Source organism: Triticum aestivum, chromosome 7A, assembly GCF_018294505.1.
Source record: "Triticum aestivum cultivar Chinese Spring chromosome 7A, IWGSC CS RefSeq v2.1, whole genome shotgun sequence".
Taxonomy (NCBI): domain Eukaryota; kingdom Viridiplantae; phylum Streptophyta; class Magnoliopsida; order Poales; family Poaceae; genus Triticum; species Triticum aestivum.
In genome coordinates this window covers 49,171,559-49,191,325 of record NC_057812.1, presented here as the reverse complement: position 1 = coordinate 49,191,325, position 19,767 = coordinate 49,171,559, and the positions used below count along the sequence as shown (strand labels likewise).

The 19,767-nt window shown below is 44.1% G+C and overlaps 1 protein-coding gene and 1 long non-coding RNA gene across 2 annotated transcripts in view; both read left to right on the top strand.

Annotated features, from left to right (window-relative positions):
• LOC123150341 (uncharacterized) overlaps positions 1-14,562 on the top strand; it is a 35,017-nt gene extending 20,455 nt beyond the window's left edge. The window contains exons 2-3 of the long non-coding RNA XR_006475058.1: positions 13,944-14,262; positions 14,361-14,562. This is a non-coding gene — a long non-coding RNA (uncharacterized lncRNA). The remainder of the gene's footprint in view (positions 1-13,943; positions 14,263-14,360) is intronic.
• A 1,582-nt stretch (positions 14,563-16,144) lies between these two features.
• On the top strand, positions 16,145-19,402 carry LOC123153502 (pentatricopeptide repeat-containing protein At2g35030, mitochondrial). The gene is made up of 2 exons (XM_044572600.1): positions 16,145-18,418; positions 18,934-19,402. The coding sequence occupies exon 1, from the start codon at positions 16,221-16,223 to the stop codon at positions 18,078-18,080; it is 1,860 nt and encodes a 619-aa protein (XP_044428535.1). The 5' UTR covers positions 16,145-16,220; the 3' UTR covers positions 18,081-18,418; positions 18,934-19,402.
• The last annotated feature ends 365 nt before the right edge of the window (positions 19,403-19,767 follow it).

The window sequence follows — 19,767 nt, the reverse complement described above, 5'->3', positions numbered from 1 at the left end:
AAGGAGATAATGACCGTGGTAAGTGTGAACTTATAGGCGCAAGGGCGGCACCGCGCTATTACTCAGGTGCCCCTGGCGATTCGCATTTGAGTAGTATGTGGCCATCATGCGGTATTTTGGGGGCAGTTCCACATCCCACGCACGCCTGGATTGTCGGGCGGTCGTTCCTACTTCTCCGGATTTTATGTGGAGGAATGAGCATTGAAAACGGACTTTATGGTTGTCTCTTAATCTTCTGCTGACAAGGACACAGTGAAGACATTCGACAGTTTCAATAGAATGCATATGACTTAGAGAGATAGAGTTTGAGATAGAAAGCATAGAGAAGTTTGGGGTCCGATCACATTCACTTAGTTCAAAAGATTCAACCAAGAAGACATAGCTATAAGTGAATGCTGTAGAGGACAGAACACTGGTATGTATACATCTATATAATCAATGTAGTGAAGATAATCATGAAGACATGTTGAGTTCGAATCCAAACCAAATGTGAAGATATTGCAAGGTAACGCCATGAGTGAAACACTTCAAAATAGAACATTTGGTGGTGGCGTTACCCACCGTATAGGAAGTATTAGACCCAGACACGGCGCACAATTATCATGGCGCTCCGAAGTCAAATTCCACATTAATGTATTCACACTTAGAATGTATGTCTTCATTGATTGAAGATATACTTTACTTTGTGTGTTGCACATCTAAGTTATCAATATGCATAAGTGTTAGGATGTGTGCCTGATCACAGGACATTTGAGGATTCCAGGATATTTAGCTCACACCGTAACTTGCAAAATCTCTTCTCATCCAAGGGCTTGGTGAAGATATCTGCCAATTGCTCTTCAGTGTTGACGTGTATGATATCAATGTCTTCCTTCACAACATGATCTCTGAGAAAGTGATGACGAATTTCAATGTGCTTTGTCTTCGAGTGCTGAACTGGGTTGTTGGCAATCTTGATGGCGCTTTCATTGTCGCAGTAAAGTGGCACTTGCTTCAGATGAATGCCATAGTCCTTGAGTGTTTGCTTCATCCACAGAAGCTGAGCGCAGCAAGATCCAGCAGCAATGTATTCAGATTCAGCAGTGGAGAGAGATATACAGTTCTGCTTCTTTGAATACCAACATACAAGTGATCGTCCCAGAAAGTGACATGTGCCTGATGTGGACTTGCGATCAACTTTGTCACCAGCATAATTAGCATCCGAAAATCCAACCAAATCAAACTCTGAGCCCTTTGGATACCATAATCCTAGAGTTGGGGTGTGAGCCAAATATCGAAGAATTCGCTTCACAGCTAAGTGATGCGACTCCTTTGGTGCCGCTTGAAATCGAGCACACATGCAAACACTAAGCATAATATCTGGCCTAGATGCACATAAATAAAGCAAAGAACCAATCATGGAGCGGTATACCTTTTGATCGAACTCTTTACCATTGTCGTCAGGACCTAGATGATGTTTGGCTGGCATTGGTGTTGTGAAGCCTTTGCAGTCTTGCATACCGAACTTCTTCAGGCAATCTTTGAGATACTTCTCTTGAGATATGAAGATGCCATTGCGCTGTTGTCGTATTTGAAGACCAAGGAAGAACTTCAGCTCCCCCATCATGGACATCTGATATTGCTCTTGCATCATATATCCAAACTCTTCACTGTACTTCTGATTTGTGCAGCCAAAGATAATGTCGTCCACATATATTTGGCACACAAACAGTTCACCATCATATGTCTTCGTGAAAAGAGTGGGATCCAGGGAACCAGGTATGAAGCCTTTGCTCTTCAGGAAGTATTTGAGTGTGTCATACCAGGCCCTGGGAGCTTGTTTGAGGCCATACAGAGCCTTGTTGAGCTTGTATACCATGTCAGGATGTTTTGGATTTTCAAAGCCAGGCGGTTGTGCAACATACACTTCTTCTTCAATCTTGCCATTGAGAAAGGCACTTTTCACATCCATTTGATATAGAAGTATGTTATGATGATTTGCATAGGCCATCAGTATGCGTATGGCTTCAAGCCTAGCCACAGGAGCAAATGTTTCATCGAAGTCAATGCCCTCCACTTGAGTATATCCTTGAGCAACGAGACGAGCTTTATTTCTGTCAACTTGACCATGCTCATCTTGCTTGTTGCGGTATATCCATTTGGTGCCTATTATGTTGTGCTTCCGTGGATCAGGATGCTTGACCAGTTCCCATACATTATTCAGTTCAAACTGTTGAAGCTCTTCTTGCATAGCTTGAATCCATTCAGGTTCCATGAAGGCTTCTTCAACTTTCTTGGGTTCTGATATTGATACGAATGCGAAGTGCCCACAGAAATTTGCTAGCTGAGTTGCCCTTGAACGAGTGAGTGGACCAGGTGCATTGATGTTGTCAATTATTCTGTCAATCTGCACTTCATTGGCAACACGAGGATGTACAGGGCGAAGACTTTGCTATTGCCGATCTGTGTTGTTGTTGGGAGGAATGTCTTCAGGCTGAGCAATGTCTTCATGTTGATCAGGTGCTGAGATGATAAGTTCTTCTTCAGGATGAGCTTCAGAAGGTATAATCTCTCTAGTTCCCATAAGCTTGATTGATTCACTAGCTGGAACTTCATCTAGCACATTTGGCAGTTGCTCTCTTTGTGAACCATTTGTCTCATCGAACCGCACATCCATTGTTTCAACTACTTTGTAATGAAAGAGATTGAAGACTCTGTAGGAGTGCGAATCCTTTCCATATCCAAGCATAAAGCCCTCATGTGCTTTTGGTGCAAATTTTGAAGTGTGATGTGGGTCCTTGATCCAGCACCTTGAGCCAAATACTCTGAAGTAACTGACATTTGGCTTCTTGCCAGTTAGGAGTTCATAAGATGTCTTGTTCAGAAGCTTGTGAAGATAAACACGATTGATTGTATGACATGCAGTATCAATGGCTTCAGTCCAGAATTTTCTTGGAGTCTTGTATTCATCTAGCATTGTTCTGGCCATCTCAATGAGTGTTCTGTTCTTGCGTTCGACGATGCCATTCTGCTGTGGCGTGTACGGAGCTGAGAATTCATGTGTGATGCCCAAGGTATCAAGATATGTATCAAGTCCAGTGTTCTTGAATTCAGTGCCATTGTCACTTCTGATGTGCTTTATCTTGGCGCCAAAATTGTTCATAGCTCGATTGGCGAAGCGTCTGAAGACATCCTGCACTTCAGTCTTGTAAAGGATTATGTGCACCCAATTATATCTAGAGTAATCATCAACAATGACAAAGCCATAGAGGCAAGCAGAAGTAGTAAAAGTTGAGTAGTGAGTGGGACCGAAAAGATCCATGTGGAGCGGTTTGAAGGGTTGTGTAGTAGTCATGATTGTCTTCGAAGGATGTTTTGCCCTTGTCATCTTCCCTGCTTCACAGGCACCGCATAAGTGATCTTTCTTGAACTTGACGCCCTCGATGCCTATGACATGCTTCTTCTTCGCAAGGGTGTGGAGGTTCCTCATGCTAGCATGCCCAAGCCTCCGATGCCAAAGCCAGCATTCTGAAGCTTTTGCAAGAAGACATACTGCAAGTTGTGGCCCTGCTGAGAAATCTACCACGTACAAATCACCTTTCCGATACCCTTCAAACACTAGAGACTTGTCAGATTCCATTAGTACCAGGCAACGATATTTTCCAAACATTACGATCATATTCAAATCGCAAAGCATTGAGACTGACATTAAGTTGAAGCCAAGGGATTCAACAAGCATGACTTTATCCATGTGTTGATCCTTTGAGATTGCAACTCTACCTAGACCCAATACCTTACGTTTACCAGTGTCAGCAAATGTGATGTGGCTCTTGTCGGATGGACGTAATGTTGAGTCCATAAGAAGGCTTCTTTTGCCAGTCATGTGATTTGTACACCCACTGTCAATAATCCATTCTGAAGACTTTGAAGTCGCTGGTGTCGTACCCTACAGTGCAGTTAGGGGGATAGGCTTCACGAAGAGAATTGTGAAGCATAAACATTTGACGAACCAGTGGGTTATGTAAACTTAGATCCAGATTAGAACTAATAGGGAAAGTAGCATGCGATTCAGGAACGAGGTACATAACGATGCCATTTGGGCATTTTATCTTGCTCCCCACAAGATTTTTAAGGTCCCCAGCAATAGCGTCAGAAGATTTTGTTTTTCTGCTGGAGACCTTTCCCTGCAAAAGAGAGTTAAGCTTTCTTAACCACCCACATCTTCAAGGGTGGCTTAGAAGCAATAAGTCTAAGTGCAGCATCTGAGAATTTTGGCTTTGAAGCCTTAGCAAACAGTCTAGCAGGTGGACAATAATACTCATAGGAATAAGCAGAATAATTTTTGGTCATATGAACATGACGATTCGAAGAACCGCTCTCATATTCATATGCCTGAGTATGGTTTCCCTGCAAAACATTTGCGTTAGTGTGACTCAGGTGAGTCCTCTGTTTGTATGAAGCCTTTGGACCATATGAAGCCTTTGGTCTGAGGTTTGTCTTCTTCAAGTGAGGTTTCATGAAGACATTCACAGGAAGATTTTCCAGACACTTTTTCGGAACCCAGATCTTCTTCATAGGCGGTACATTCCTGCGGTTAGTACCAATGTACCTGGCAAACACTTCACCATTCTGATTCTTAAACAGTTTATAGTTTGCATCAAAGGATTCATCAATGATAATGGGGTTAGCACAAGTGAAGCCAGATAAATTGGATGGATCTGCTGAAAGTTCCTTTGTAGCAACCCATGTGGTTTTGGGGTACTGCTCAGGTTTCCAGTAAGAGCCATCTGCATTTATTTTCCTCACGAACCCAACACCCTCTTTCCTAGGGTTTCGGTTCAGAATCTGCTTCTTGAGGACATCACATAATGTCTGATGTCCTTTAAGACTTTTGTACATCCCTGTTTCAAGCAATGTCTTCAACCTAGCATTCTCATCAGCAATAGCAGTGGTATCCTCAGCAGAGGGGTTAGTTACCACATCAATAGTTGAAGATATTGCAACAGCAGTAGCAGTGGAACATTCAGCAACAGAATTAGCATTATCACGCTCAATGCATTTAAGACATGGTGGTTCAAATCCTTCCTGAGCGGGACTGATATGTTCGGCACGAAGTGACTCGTTTTCCTTTTGAAGATCTTCATGAGCCGCTCTCAATTTCTCAAGTTCTTGCTTCCTTTGAAGATAATCATAGGAAAGCTTTTTATGAGTTGTTGAGAGAGTATCAAGACGATCTTCAAGTTCCTGATACTTAACGTGAAGGTTTTTTATGTCTTCAATTAAGGATTCAGATCGAGTCATTTCAGCACCCAACAGATCATCGCTTCTGTCTAACAGTTTTTGAATATGTTCCATAGCTTTCTGTTGTTCAGTTGCAATTTTAGCAAGTGTTTTGTAGCTGGGTTTTGAATCACAGTCAGAGTCATCGTCACTAGATGTTTGATAGCGAGTAGTGCATGTGTTTACCTTGGCACCACGTGCCATGAAGCAGTAGGTAGGAGTGGAGTCGTTCTTGTCATTTGCGTCGGTGTCGGTGATGCAGTCATTGTCTTCAGTGTTGAAGATGGACTTGGCGACGTATGCTGTAGCCAGACTCGCAATGCCAGAATCAGACTCCTCCTCAAACTCCACCTCTGCCTCCTCAGATGTGGACTCCTCCTCTGAATCCATCTCCTTGCCAACAAACGCACGTGCCTTGCCAGATGAGCTCTTCTTGTGTGATGAAGACTTTGAGGAAGACTTGGAAGAAGACTTTGAGTATTTCTTCTTCTTCTTGTCGTCAGAATCATATTCCTTGCTCTTCTTCTTCCTTCTGTTCTCATTGTCCCACTGTGGACACTCAGCGATGAAGTGTCCAGTTTTCTTGCACTTGTGACATGTTTTCTTCTTGTACTTATGAGCAGAAGCTTCATCATTCCTTGAGCTTGATTGTGAAGATTTTCTGAAGCCTTTCTTCTTGGTGAATTTTTGGAACTTCTTCACTAGCATTGCAAGTTCTCTTCCAATGTCTTCAGGATCATCAGAACTGCAGTCAGATTCTTCTTCAGATGAGGAAACAGCTTTTGCCTTCAAGGCATGAGTTCGCCCATAGTTTGGACCGTAGATATCTCTTTTCTCAGAAAGCTGAAACTCATGTGTGTTGAGCCTCTCAAGTATGTCAGACGGATCGAGTGTCTTGAAATCAGGACATTCTTGAATCATCAGGGCCAGGATGTCAAATGAACTATCAAGTGATCTCAGCAGCGTCTTGACGATTTCATGTTTGGTGATCTCAGTGGCGCCGAGGGCTTGAAGCTCATTTGTGATGTCAGTGAGCCGGTCAAATGTGTGCTGGACATTCTCATTGTCATTTCGCTTGAAGCGGTTGAAGAGGTTGCGAAGAACACTGATTCTTTGATCTCTCTCGGTTGAGACGCCTTCATTGACCTTGGAGAGCCAGTCCCAGACCAGCTTGGATGTCTTCAAGGCACTCACACGGCCATACTGTCCTTTTGTCAGATGACCACAGATGATATTTTTGGCAGTAGAGTCCAGTTGAGTGAACTTCTTGACATCAGCAGCAGTGACACCTTCTCCAGCCTTGGGAACGCCGTTCTCGACGACATACCATAGGTCGACGTCAATAGCTTCAAGATGCATGCGCATCTTATTCTTCCAGTAGGGATATTCAGTTCCATCGAAGACGGGGCAAGCAGCGGAGACTTTGATTATCCCTGCAGTCGACATAGCTAAAACTCCAGGTGGTTAAACCGAATCACACAGAACAAGGGAGCACCTTGCTCTGATACCAATTGAAAGTGCGTTATATCGACTAGAGGGGGGGTGAATAGGCGATTTTTATGAAAGTCTTCAAACCGTGGAAGTTATGAAGACAAACAACAAAGATTATGCCTATTACTATGCAGCGGAAGATAGATTACACTAGGCCAGCCATGGTCAAGTATTCAATAGAGTGAAAGCATGACGACAAACAGCTGAAGTGTAATAAGGATCAGGTAGGAAGAAGTTATGAAGTCAAACAGATCATACATTCATGTTGTGAAGACAAAAGATAAAGCAAGCATGCAATGTCTTCACAATGAGTGACAGTAAGAAAAGGAAGTGAAGATGAAACCAGTGACTCGTTGAAGACAATGATATGTTGGACCAGTTCCAGTTGTTGTGACAACTGTACGTCTGGTTGGAGCGGCTAGGTATTTAAACCTTAGGACACACAGTCCCGGACACCCAGTCCTGAACACACAGTTCAGGACACCAAGTCCTCACCGTATTCTCCTTGAGCTAAGGTCACTTAGTCCTTGCCCAATCACTCTGGTAAGTCTTCAAGGTAGACTCCCAAACCTTCACAAACTTCGTTCACTGGCAATCCAGAATGTCTCTTGGATGCTCTGAACGCGACGCCTAACCGTCTGGAGGATTCACAGTCCTCAAGTGTAATAAGTCTTCAGATCACACAGACAAGAAGACTTAAGTGATGCCCAATTTACTCTAGCTCTGGGTGGTTAGGACTTTTCTCCTCACTAGGAATTTTCTCTCAAAGGCTTCGAGGTGGGTTGCTCTCAAACGACAAAAGCCGTGCACTGAAATCTGAGCAGCCAACCGTTTATGGTTGTGGGGGTGGGCTATTTATAGCCACTTGGCAACCCGACCTGATTTGTCCGAAATGACCCTGGGTCACTAAGGAACTGACACGTGTCTCAACGGTCAGATTTCGAACTCTCATGGCAACTTTACTTGGGCTACAAGCAAAGCTGACTTGTCCGGCTCTGGACAAGATTCGCTCTCATTGTCTTCACTCAAAGACATAGGTTTTTGATTTAGGCATCACTTCAGTCATTCTGACTGGTTCTCCTGGACCCCACTTAACAGTACGGTGGTTCCTATGACTCAACACAAAAGAAAAAGAACTATGAAAGATCTAAGTCTTCGAGCTCCATAAGCTTCATAACGTGTCTTCTTTGTCATAGTCTTCAATGTGAATATCTTCATATACCACCTTTGTCTTCAATGTCTTCATACATTTTTAGGGGTCATCTCTGGTAGTAAAACCGAATCAATGAGGGACTTCTACCTGTGTTTTCCTGCAATTCTCACAAACACATTAGTCCCTCAACTAGGTTTGTCGTCAATACTCCAAAACCAACTAGGGGTGGCACTAGATGCACTTACATTTAAGATATTCATCTCTATGATCATATCATAGATCTTTTATCCTCTTGTCACGACGATCTTTCAACTTCACCCTGAAATTACTTGGACCTTTCAATAATTCAGACTCGTGATTCATCAAGTAAATATACTCAACATCTACTCAAATCATCTGTGAAGTAAGAACATAACGATATCCACTACATGCCTCAGCACTCATTGGACTGCACACATCAAAACGTATTACTTCCAACAAGTTGCTTTCTAGTTCCATTTTACTGAAACCGAGGCTTTCAGTCATCTTGCCCATGTGGTATGATTTGCATGTCTCAAGTGATTCAAAATCAAGTGAGTCCAAATGGTCCATTTGCATGGAGTTTCTTCATGCATATACACCAATAGACATGGTTCGCATGTCTCAAACTTTTCAAAAACGAGTGAGCCCAAAGATCCATCAACATGGAGCTTCTTCATGCGTTTTATACCGATATGACTTAAGTGGCAGTGCCACAAGTAGGTGGTACTATCATTACTATCTTATATCTTTTGGCATGAACATGTGTATCACTACGATCGAGATTCAATAAACCATTCATTTTAGGTGCAAGACCATTGAAGGTATTATTCAAATAAACAGAGTAACCATTATTCTCCTTAAATGAATAACTGTATCGCGATAGACATAATCCAATCATGTCTATGCTCAATGCAAACACCAATCTCGATGGTAGAGGGAGTGTGTGATGCTTGATTACATCAAGCTTGGAAAAACTTCCAACACATATTGCCAGCTCACCTTTAGCTAGTCTCCGTTTACTCCGCAGCCTTTTATTTCGAGTTTACTAACATTTAGCAACCGAACCGGTATCTAATACCATGGTGCTACTAGGAGTACTAGTAAAGTACACATTAACACAATGTATATCCAATATACTTCTATCGACCTTGCCAGCCTTCTCATCTACCAAGTATCTAGGGTAATTCTGCTCCAGTGGCTGTTCCCCTTATTACAGAAGCACTTAGTCTCGGGTTTGGGGTTCAACCTTGGGTTTCTTCACTAGAGCAGTAGCTGATTTGCCGTTTCATGAAGTATCCCTTTTTTTTGCCCTTGCCCTTCTTGAAACTAGTGGTTTCACCAACCATCAACAATTGATGCTCCTTCTTGATTTCTACTTTTGTGGTGTCAAACATCGCGAATATCTCAAGGATCATCATATATGTCCCTGATATATTATAGTTCATCACGAAGCTCTAGCAGCTTGGTGGTAATGACTTCGGAGAAACATCACTATCTCATCTGGAAGATCAACTCCCACTCGATTCAAATGATTGTTGTACTCAGACAATCTGAGCACAAGCTCAACAATTGAGCTTTTCTCCCTTAGTTTGCAGGCTAAGAAAATCGTCGGAGGTCTTATACCTCTTGACATGGGCACGAGCCTGAAATCCCAATTTCAGCCCTCAAAAACATCTCATATGTTTCGCGACGTTTTAAAACGTCTTCGGTGCCTCAACTCTAAACCGTTTAACTGAACTATCACGTAGTTATCAAAATGTGTATGTCAGATGTTCGCAACATCCACAGACGAGGTTCGAGGTTCAGCACACTGAGCGGTGCATTAAGGACATAAGCCTTCTATGAAGCAATGAGGACAATCCTCAGTTTACGGACCTAGTCCGCATAATTGCTACTATCAACTTTCAACTAAATTTACTCTAGGAACATATCTAAATAGTAGAACTGAAGCGCGAGCTACGACATAATTTGCGAAGACCTTTTGACTATGTTCAGGATAATTAAGTTCATCTTATGAACTCCCACTCAGATAGACATCCCTCTAGTCATCTAAGTGATTACATGATCCGAGTCAACTAGGCCGTGTCCGATCATCACGTGAGACGGACTAGTCATCATTGGTGAACATCTTCATGTTGATCGTATCTCCCATACGACTCATGCTCGACCTTTCGGTCTCTTGTGTTCCGAGGCCATGTCTGTACATGCTAGGCTCGTCAAGTTAACCTAAGTGTTTCGCGTGTGTAAATCTGGCTTACACCCGTTGTATGTGAACGTAAGAATCTATCACACCCGATCATCATGTGGTGCTTCGAAACGACGAACTTTCGCAACGGTGCACAGTTAGGGAGAACACTTTCTTGATATTTTAATGAGGGATCATCTTATTTACTACCATCATTCTAAGCAAATAAGATGTATAAACATGATAAACATCACATGCAATCAAAAAGTGACATGATATGGCCAATATCATATTGCTCCTTTTGATCTCCATCTTCGGGGCTCCATGATCATCATCGTCACCGGCATGACACCATGATCTCCATCATCATGATCTCCATCATCGTGTCTTCATGAAGTTGTCTCGCCAACTATTACTTCTACTACTACAGCTAAAGGTTAGCAATAAAGTAAAGTAATTACATGACATTTATGTTGACACGCAGGTCATAAATAAATTAAGACAACTCCTATGGCTCCTGCCGGTTGTCATACTCAGCGACATGCAAGTCGTGATTCCTATTACAAGAACATGATCAATCTCATACATCACATATCATTCATCACATTCTTCTTGGCCATATCACATCACATAGCATACCCTGCAAAAACAAGTTAGACGTCCTCTAATTGTTGTTTGCATGTTTTACGTGGCTGCTATGGGTTTCTAGCAAGAACGTTTCTTACCTACGCAAAACCACAACGTGATATGCCAATTGCTATTTACCCTTCATAAGGACCCTTTTCATCGAATCCGATCCGACTAAAGTGGGAGAGACAGCCACCTGCCAGCCACCTTATGCAACTAGTGCATGTTAGTCGGTGGAACCGGTCTCACGTAAGCATACATGTAAGGTTGGTCCGGGCCGCTTCATCCCACAATGCCGCCGAATCAAGATTGGACTAGTAACGGTAAGCATATTGAACAAAATCAACGCCCACAACTACTTTGTGTTCTACTCGTGCATAGAATCTACGCAATAGACCTAGCTCTGATACCACGGTTGGGGAACGTAGCAGAAATTCAAAAAATTTCCTACGTGTCACCAAGATCTATCTATGGAGAGACCAGCAACGAGGGGAAGGAGAGTGCATCTACATACCCTTGTAGATCGCTAAGCGGAAGCGTTCAAGAGAACGGGGTTGATGGAGTCGTACTCGTCGTGATCCAAATCACCGATGATCCTAGTGCCGAACGGACGGCACCTTCGTGTTCAACACACGTACAGCCCGGTGACGTCTCCCATGCCTTGATCCAGCAAGGAGAGAAGGAGAGGTTGAGGAAGACTCCATCCAGCAGCAGCACAACGGCGTGGTGGTGGTGGAGGAGCGTGGCTATCCAGCAGGGCTTCGCCAAGCACCGCGGGAGACGAGGAGAAAGAGAGGTAAGGCTGCACCAACAGGGAGAGATCAAATCGTGTGTTGGGCAGCCCCTAGGCCTCAAGTATATATAGGGGAAGGGGAGGGGGCTGCGCCCCCTTTAGGGTTCCCACCCCAAGGGGTGCAGCAGCCCCAGATCCCATCTGAGGGAGGCGGCCAAGGGGGGAGGAGAGGGAGGCGCAGGGAGCATGGGCCTTAGGGCCCATCTGCCCTTAGGGTTTGCCCCCTCTCCCCTTCTAGGCGCATGGGCCATGGTGGGAGGCGCCCTAGCCCACCTAGGGGCTGGTGCCTTCTCACACTTAGCCCATGTATGCCTCTAGGGCTTGTGGCCCCACTTGGTGGACCACCGGGACCCTCTCGGTGGTCCCGGTACGTTACCGATAAACCCCGAAACTTTTCCGGTGACCAAAACAGGACTTCCCATATATAAATCTTTACCTCCGGACCATTCCGGAACTCCTCGTGACGTCCGAGATCTCATCCGGGACTCCGAACAACATTCGGTAACCACATACAAACTTCCTTTATAACCCTAGCGTCATCGAACCTTAAGTGTGTAGACCCTACGGGTTCGAGAGACATGCAGACATGACCGAGACGTTCTCCGGTCAATAACCAACAGCGGGATCTGGATACCCATGTTGGCTCCCACATGCTCCACGATGATCTCATCGGATGAACCACGATGTCAAGGACTTAATCAATCCCGTATACAATTCCCTTTGTCTAGCGGTACGATACTTGCCCGAGATTCGATCGTCGGTATCCCGATACCTTGTTCAATCTCGTTACCGGCAAGTCTCTTTACTCGTTCCATAACACATCATCCCGTGATCAACTCCTTGATCACATTGTGCACATTATGATGATGTCCTACCGAGTGGGCCCAGAGATACCTCTCTGTTTACACGGAGTGACAAATCCCAGTCTCGATTCGTGCCAACCCAACAGACACTTTCGGAGATACCTGTAGTGTACCTTTATAGCCACCCAGTTACGTTGTGACGTTTGGCACACCCAAAGCACTCCTACGGTATCCGGGAGTTGCACAATCTCATGGTCTAAGGAAATGATACTTGATATTAGAAAAGCTTTAGCATACGAACTACATGATCTTTGTGCTAGGCTTAGGATTGGGTCTTGTCCATCACATCATTCTCCTAATGATGTGATCCCGTTATCAATGACATCCAATGTCCATGGTCAGGAAACCGTAACCATCTATTGATCAACGAGCTAGTCAACTAGAGGCTTACTAGGGACATGGTGTTGTCTATGTATCCACACATGTATCTGAGTTTCCTATCAATACAATTCTAGCATGGATAATAAACGATTATCATGAACAAGGAAATATAATAATAACCAGTTTATTATTGCCTCTAGGGCATATTTCCAACATCATGTTCCCATGACCATTACATCCAACGAGGCTGCTCCATACAGGAATAGAAAGGGGACCCTCTCCCAAAATGTGATGGTCGCCTGCGACTTCGATCTCAACTTTGTTTATGTGTCAGCTGGTTTGGAGGGGTCTGCCTCAGATGTCGGAGTATTGAAATCTGCTATTCAATCGGGCTTCCATGTACCTCCGGCAAGTATTATTTGGTTGAGGGAGGCTATGCAAACACACCACGGTTTCTAGCTCCGTACCGTGGAGTTCGTTACCATCTAAAAGATTTCGGTAGAGGTGGCCCTCGTCCAAAGAACCCCAAAGAACTATTCAATCTAAGGCATGCCCGTCTATGGAACCATATAAAGCGTACAATTGGTGTATGGAAAATGCGATTTCCTATTTTAAAAGTTGGCACACATTACCCAATTGACACTCAAGTCAAAATTCCTATGGCGGCAGCTGTATTTCACAATATAATCCGGAGTCACAGAGGTGATGAACAATGGCTAGATACGCAACAAATGCAAATTAACCCTCTTCTATTTGTCACTCTTCCTGATGGAGATGACAGACCTCGACATGTTCATACATCCTCAAGCAATCAAAGGGACCTTGGTAATTCTATGAGAGATGAAATTGCCAACAGGATGTGGGCGGACTATCAAAGAATTCGAAGTGAAAGATCTTCACGGAGATCTACTAGCTAATAATTTAAGTTTTTATTCTGTCAAAGTAATTTATTGTAATGATGTGGAATTTGAGATATAAAGATGACATTTGAGTTATGTTAATGTTTCATTTGAGTTATGTAAGGATGACATTTGAGTTATGTTATTAGGATCGATCCTATATATTAGCAACATTTGAGTTATGTTAATGTTTCATTTCATATTACTTGATGTGATTTTACATTTTCAGATTCTTATATTTCTTAATGTGATGTTGGATTTTCATATTCTTATGTTGCTTAATGTGATCAGATTCTTGTATTGATTTATTGCTAAAGTTACATTTTCATAGGTTCAATATGACGCAAAATAGGGCTAAGTGGACAGCAAGGTATGAGAAAGGTCTCGTGGAGGTACTTACAGAGTACAATCTATCTCATTACCGTGGCCAAAATGGGTGGACTACCGAAGGATGGAATCAAGTTGTCAAGGAACTGAACAATTTATATCCATAGGCAAGGTTTACCAAGGATCAGGTTCAAGATAAGGAAGCTCAGTTGAAAAAGCACTACAAAAATATCAAGTTGATAGTCAACCGCTCTGGAATATCATGGAATGATATTGCATGTGTGATCAACACCACGCCTGAAAAATGGGAAGAGATCATTGCAGTAAGTTTTTATTCCTTCTAACTTTTGATTTCCTTATATGTGCATGAACTTTTCATGCCTATGCATGATTTGCTCACACCTTTCTATTAATTATGTAGGAGGACCCAAAGCTCAAAATGTATGAAGGAAAGAGCTTTCCATTGTACGAGGCATTGGGTGTGCTCTATGAAGGACACATTGCGCAAGGAAGACACTGCCTCACATCAAGGAAGCCTCCGATTGGCACAAAAACAGGTAGCAACTTTGGAGCGAAGGATAAGATGGTTGCAAGCACTAGCAAGAAAAATACAAGACATGGAAGAGATGACAACGTAAGGACTTCTTCAATAATTGACATCAATGATACTCCTACATTAGATGATGTGGATGAAAGAGAGAACACTGTCAATGACGAGGAAGAATTAGCCAGTGAAGATGCTGATGGCGATCAACCACAAATAAGTGAATCAAGTGCAAAAGGAAAAAAACTAAGAAACAAAAAGGTGCCACATCTGTACAGCGGCTTGAAGATTCCATGATGGCTTATGTGAATTTCAAGAAAGATCAAGCTTCCAAGAAGGAAAAAGTGTCACAGCAAGGAAAACAACCCTCAATTGCAGAATGCTTGCAGGTCTTGAATGACATGGATGATGTTCCCGACGAGGTCAAAATCTTTGCCTCTGATGTTTTCAAGGATGCAGCAAATCGTGAGATTTTCCTGGGTTACAACTCAAGATTGCGGGGTATGTGGCTAAAGAAGGAAGTCGACAAGATTAGTCCTCAGCCTCCTCCTTGTAAGTACCATTATCTTGGTTTTCTGCATTTCTTCTCCCCACTAAAGATAAGTTTGTAAGGCTTAGTTGAGCGAGTATTCCTTTGCAGCTCGGCTTTCATCCGGTGCTATTCCTTCAATCAATCTGGTGCTCTGATCAAAGGTATTGTCCGTGCTCCTTTTATTTTCGCTAGGTTAATCAATAGAATGTATCCCAATCTTCATTTTTGCTTGCCCTGTTTATTGCATGATTGCTTGCCCTGTTTATTGGGGTTCTACAAATGGTCTCAGCTTCAGAGTTATATTGTTGGTGCTGATGTTCCAATCCCCCTTTGCAACATAATATTCTAGACATGTGTAGACTTGTTGCTGCCTAGAACATTTTTCTTATTCAAGATTTTGTTTATATTGCTGCCATGTTGTTTCTTCATCGGTGTTTCTTGAAAAATAATGCAGTTACTTTAAACTTGAGTGACATGCTATGGCTACCTTGCACCATCTGGCTCCCCTTGGTAATTCAGGATTTTGTGCTAATCTTTTTGACATGCATGGTTGTTCTCAACATCCGTGGTTGGTATCATTCTTAGAGCACAAAGTTATCATTATATAGCTAATGTTTTTTTTCAGGTCGCCCTTTCGCATGATTCTGTGGTTACTCAGTCCATGAAGCAGTCATAATCTTTCAGAAATATTTTATGTCTAGACGCACACCGATTCAACAATTGCCGAGTCCTAACTTTGGTTATGTACCATGCCAACGAGACAAGACAAGTATGCCTCAATAGAATTGTAATTTAAATTGCTGACTTTGAGCACTATAAGTTATCGGAACTATTTTCAAATGGAAGATTGCAAAAATATGATTTTTTTTACTGATGTTGTGCTATTGTAATATAAATGAAAATTTTAGCTCATTTTATACTTGTCCAATTTGTGTCGAAGTGCAGTTATATTGGAAATTGCTTGTGTAGTTTGTGCTGTTGAATATGCGTGTAAATATTTTACAAGTGGATTGAAACCTGGAGAGCCAAGCACACATTACAACCGGATAGAAAATACCACCCTTCGGAATGTATTTGGTTGGAGGCTGGTATAATACAGGTGTAAAAGATTACAGGGGTGGCAGAAAAACTACATTCCAAGCGGGGCCTGAAGGCCTAAACATAGATCATTCCATTCACAGACTCTGGATTCACATCTTCTAAGCATGGCAGGTCGGGCCGCGCTGCGCCGCCTCCGCTCACCGCGGCTCCAACTCGCCTCCACATTCTCCTACCACAGCGCCGCCGCCACCGACGCGTTCATCCATGTCCAGGACCCGAACCGCCGCATCGCGGAGCTGGCCGCCGCGGGGCGCGTCCCCGACGCCCGCAGGCTGTTCGACCGGACGCCGGACCGGGACGTGGTGTCCTGGACGGCGATGGTCGCGGCGTACGCGCGCCAGGGCCAGCTCCGCGAGGCCAGCGCGCTGTTCCACCGCCCCGACGCGCGCCAGAACGTGGTCACCTGGACGGCGCTCCTCTCCGGCTACGCGCGGGCGCGCCGCGTCGACGAGGCCAGGGCGCTGTTCGACCGGATGCCCGAGAGGAACGTCGTGTCGTGGAACACGATGCTGGAGGCCTACGCCTCCGCCGGCCGCACGGGGGCCGCGCGCGCGCTGTTCGACAGCATGCCCGTGAGGGACGCCGGCTCCTGGAACATCCTTCTGGCCGCGCTGGTGCGGTCTGGGACCATGGACGAGGCACGGAAGCTGTTTGAGAGAATGCCCGAGAGGAATGTGATGTCGTGGACGACGATGGTCGCCGGCCTTGCACGGAGCGGAAGCGTGGATGAGGCTCGAGCGCTGTTTGATGGCATGCCGGAGAGGAATGTCGTTTCCTGGAATGCCATGATCTCCGGATACGCCCGGAACCTCAGGATTGACGAAGCCCTTGATTTGTTCATGAATATGCCCGAGAGGGACGTGGCTTCTTGGAACATTATGATCACCGGTTTTATCCAGAACAAAGATTTGAAGAAGGCACAAGAACTCTTTGACGAGATGCCTAAACGGAATGTAGTCAGCTGGACTACTATGATGAATGGTTGCTTGCAAGGTAATGAGAGTGAAATGGCACTGCAGGTATTTAACGGTATGCTCGTTGATGGGATCAGACCAAATCAGGTGACGTTTTTGGGTGCGGTTGATGCGTGCAGCAATCTTGCCGGACTCAGTGAAGGGCAGCAGGTGCATCAGATGATATGCAAAACACCATTTCAGTTTGATAATTTTATCGAGTCCAGCCTCATGAATTTATATGCCAAATGTGGCGAAATTAGGTTGGCAAGGAAGGTGTTTGATCTCTCAGGGGAGAAGGACGTAATATCTTGGAATGGCATTATTGCAGCATATGCACATCATGGGGCTGGTGTAGAAGCTATAGCTTTGTATGAAAAGATGCAAGAAAATGGGTATAAGCCTAATGATGTCACATACGTGGGACTGCTCTCAGCATGTAGCCACTCTGGTTTGGTCGACGAAGGGCTTAGGATATTTGAATACATGGCAAAGGATACGTCCATTGCAGTGCGGGATGAGCACTACACTTGCTTGATTGATCTCTGTAGCCGAGCCGGACGACTTGATGATGCCAAAAGATTAATCAACGGTCTTAAACTTAAGCCTACATCAAGTACTGTATGGAGTGCCCTTCTAGGTGGGTGTAACGCACATGGAAATGAAAGTATCGGTGATTTGGCAGCAAGAAATCTCTTAGAAGCAGAACCTGATAATGCTGGAACTTACACCCTCTTGTCTAACATTTATGCTTCTGCTGGTAAGTGGAAAGAAGCAGCAAAGATTCGATCTAAGATGAATGATAGAGGACTAAAGAAGCAGCCAGGATGTAGTTGGATTGAGCTGGCAAATAAGGTACATGTATTTGTAGCACGTGACAAGTCCCACAGCGAGTCTGAGTTGATTTATAGTCTGCTGCAAGATATTCATCACATGATGAGGATGGCTGGCAGTGATCCCAGGGACCAGATGCTGCTTATAGATGAGGATCTTGTGGATCTTCAAGTATAATTTGAAATATACGAAAGTAAAGTTCCAGGATTTCGTCAGAGGGAAGCATTTTGCACCATTATATTTGACAATTGGCCTACATTATAGAGTTTTGACCTATGGTGTTAGCTTAGATATGAGTACCCCAGGCTAAGTTGGCCCCCATCTTCGGAGCATTATAACTAGCAAACACCTGGTCTCTTGCCTGTTCAGAGTTCTATGGAATATCAAATATCTTCTTGAAGCTGGGTGATAGTCAAGGACCTTGGAGAAGTCTTGACCTTTATCTCTGGTGCTTGAATCTTATTTCTTCGGTTCAGTGGCCGCGGCTTTGCCATGTTAGAGGGTGCTATTCCAGGGTATGTTCTTTTTCTGTTTGAAGTCTACTTCTCTGTATGTGTTGGCTCCTTTGTTTATTGCTTGATGAAATAGTGGGAATTTAGGAATTTTTCATATGTTCTGTACCTTTTCAGCTATGTAAATTGTGGTAATTGTAGTAAAATATCAATTGTTGCTATACAAAAAAAAAGGGATGAAACGTATCTCGACCTCCTATACATTTGCATGCTTTGTAACTCCATGGTAATCAAGTTATAGCGTGGAAGAGATTTCTCTAGGCTTTCGTTCATTAACTTCAGGTCAAGAGTATATAGAAGTAGTGGAGAACTTAGACTTGTTGAACCATCGTTTTAGCGAACAGTGAGCCCTGCTTCAGGTAGGGCATCATGGTCCTCCAAAAAATCTACGTTAGGCCTTCTGTAGTTAATTTGATCCATGGACTTGAATTTACTGCAGTGTTCATGCAACTTCGCGAGTAAATTTCCATCTTGGATTGTTGAACGTTATCTGTGACTCAGCTTGCTATTTGTTACAGTTGCAGGCAAGAATTTTGGGATCACACCCCCAAAAGGCAGTCCTTCTGAACTCTGCAACGTAGGAGTATGTACAAAAAAAATTCCTTGTGGACTGGAGCAGTGGCTCAGAAGGTGCCCCTTGTGTTGGGAATGGGAGGAATCAGGAACGGACAGCGTAGACTGTCTATGACACCCGGACAGTGCTGCAAGACTTGCTCGGTGCGCAGTTGAGGCGATGCATCGTGCATTGTAAACTGTAATACGCTGTCTTTTCTTCGAGCAAGTCCACTGTAATAGTTGTCAGATGAAATAATCTGAAAAAACTGGTGTGGCCAAAAACAGTTATGCAGACTTGGTTGCACCAGATATGCACACTAATTTTGGCACCTATCTGCAGATTCTTGGGATGGGTTTTTTTCTTTTGAAAGAAAATTGCCGGGACAAGCTGTAAGCATCTTCTGAGTCTGACTATAGAACATTTTTTTGAGAACGAAAATGAACTCTAATTTTTTTTTTTGAGTCTGCTTGTTGCGTTAAGCGGTTTTTGAACATTCCGAGGCCTAAAATCAGTTTTTGAAGCCCACCATCCGGCCCACTCACACAGGCCGTAGTTAAGCTCTAATTGTTGGGATAACCACGTTTTTTTTGACATTCCGAGGCCCAAAATCAGGCCTTGAAGCCCACCAGCAGGCCCACTCACACGGGCCGGACAGCCCAGGTGGACGAAGCAACCAACCCCCACACTCCTCGTCGTCCACCCCCGCTCAGAATAATCCCGTCCGGACCAACCCACCCCACCCCCACCACCCACCCACCGACGGTAGGTCGCTCGCTCGCGGCGCGCGCCCCCCTCC